This window comes from Nicotiana attenuata, unplaced genomic scaffold, assembly GCF_001879085.1.
Source record: "Nicotiana attenuata strain UT unplaced genomic scaffold, NIATTr2, whole genome shotgun sequence".
In the NCBI taxonomy this organism is placed as follows: domain Eukaryota; kingdom Viridiplantae; phylum Streptophyta; class Magnoliopsida; order Solanales; family Solanaceae; genus Nicotiana; species Nicotiana attenuata.
The window spans coordinates 189,586-191,517 of record NW_017671181.1 but is presented as its reverse complement, the minus strand read 5'-3'; the positions used below and the strand labels follow the sequence as shown (position 1 = coordinate 191,517).

Here is a 1,932-nt window from a genome sequence, read left to right as displayed (position 1 = left end):
CCCACCCGCAAAATATTTTTCAACTTACACATTTTAAATACTAATTTATAATTTAAGAAATATATTTTGATTCTCAAAATACTAATAGTATTTATTTACCTTTTATACATATGTGTATAAAAGATAAAAGGCTTTGTTTATGCAAGATGAGCATGTTTCTAAAACATGGGTCAAGTTGGGCGGGTTGGGCTATACCCATTGTTTAGCCCATCTTGACTCAGCCAATCTTAGTCCAAGTACACTTTGGGTTGGGTTGGGTTGGGCAATAACCCATTTATTGACTTAACCCATCTTGACCCGGCCAAATTCAGTCTAACCCGCTCATTTGCCACCCCTAGTATGCAGCATCCATTTTTCGACCATTGGCATCCCCAATACACTAAGGTACAATAAAGAGGTTGTTTCTGATAGTCCCTCGGTTCAAGAAGACGAAAAGAGACAATAGATACCAATAACAGAAGCCAAAAAGATAATACCAGCATCTTAAAAACTAGAAAATAGATTGAAAAACAATAACAATAACCAGTAATAATGGCACGGTACTATGAAAACGGAAAATAGTATTAACACAATATTAACCACTAGCAGTCTAAGACAAAATACTACTATCAAACTAATCTCACACCCGGTACGGAGTAGAAAAACGTCCAAATACCTCTTAACTTTCAACCCTAATTCTCGACCTTCACACTCTTCTATCAAACGCCATGTCCTCAAAAATTTGAAGCCGCGACATGCCCTCCTATTAAGGACCAATAAGATACTTACAAAAGAAATAAGTACTAAGTTTTGAGCGTAGCAAGAAGCCGAAAAATTTTCCCTCTTACTGTAACAGGGGAAATGTGGTATCGTGTCCAAAAAAACAATCTTCAACATCAAAAGACTGCAATGGCTCGTTTTTCACCATACTATGGCATTCAATTCGCTTCATTCCCCACTGTTTTTTTTTTCTGCAACTCAACAGTCTCAACATCAAAGAGCATTTACTCTCTCATTTACTGCTCCCCAATATTCACTGCACTCCAAATACAGTGACACCCACATGTTCTTCTTCAGGAGTCAATACCCAAAAAAATGTATTCTTTATTCTATTACTTCTCTTTCTCTATCTTATTTTTCATTTTCTTTTTCTCAATACAGTCAAACTTCTCTATAATAGTTTTGTTTGTTTCGATATTTTTTAGCTGCTATAGTAAAGTGTTGTTATAAAAGACATATATTATAACATAATATAAAAATCGGTTTCGAGAAAAACTTGGTTTTTATAATGAATGAGTGTTGTATAAAAATACTTTTGTAGAGTGGTCCGACTGTATTATGATATTAATTTATTTTATACATGTACATATAGAGACTGCAACATGGGCTAGAATGCTTTTCTAATTCTTCTTATCTCCACGGATTTTCTGGTCCATTGTTAGTTTTCAGAATCCGAAAACGCGGGTTCCAAACAAACTTTTCAAATAATGGGCTGAATATATATTCAAAGTTTTTCTTTAAAGGGTGTGAAGCAAGAACCAGACCATTCTTATTATCTCACAGTTGGTGAGCTCTTTTTGTGTACTCGCAATATGAAGGCTTTTGTTGGGTTCTCTGTTATGTTCTTGACAATGGTGACTGCTTTGGTTTGCTTTGTTTCCTATGGCAAACAAGGCACTGCATCGACTCCTGGTAAAACTTTCATTTTAGCCTAAGATCTGCCATATTTATGTGCCATTAACTCGTTCATGTGACTTATTTTTTAATATGCTTAGCTAAAATGCCTGCTGTCTCTGTTGATATAAAGTGTTAATGGAATAGATTTTGCATTTCTTGATCTATAGCGGAGAGGTGGTCTTTACTTATGTACTTGCAGTTCGAATTAAGATATATATATATATATATATATATATATATATATATATATATATATATATATATATATATATATTT

General features: G+C 33.9%; 1 protein-coding gene across 1 annotated transcript in view; it reads left to right on the top strand.

Moving 5' to 3' along the window:
- Positions 1–1,373: 1,373 nt before the first annotated feature.
- The window catches only part of LOC109206469, a 12,115-nt gene continuing 11,556 nt past the window's right edge, over positions 1,374–1,932 (top strand). Inside the window, exon 1 of the mRNA XM_019369289.1 lies at positions 1,374–1,671. Within this exon, the coding sequence (XP_019224834.1) occupies positions 1,572–1,671 (100 nt within the window). The 5' untranslated portion in view covers positions 1,374–1,571. The remainder of the gene's footprint in view (positions 1,672–1,932) is intronic.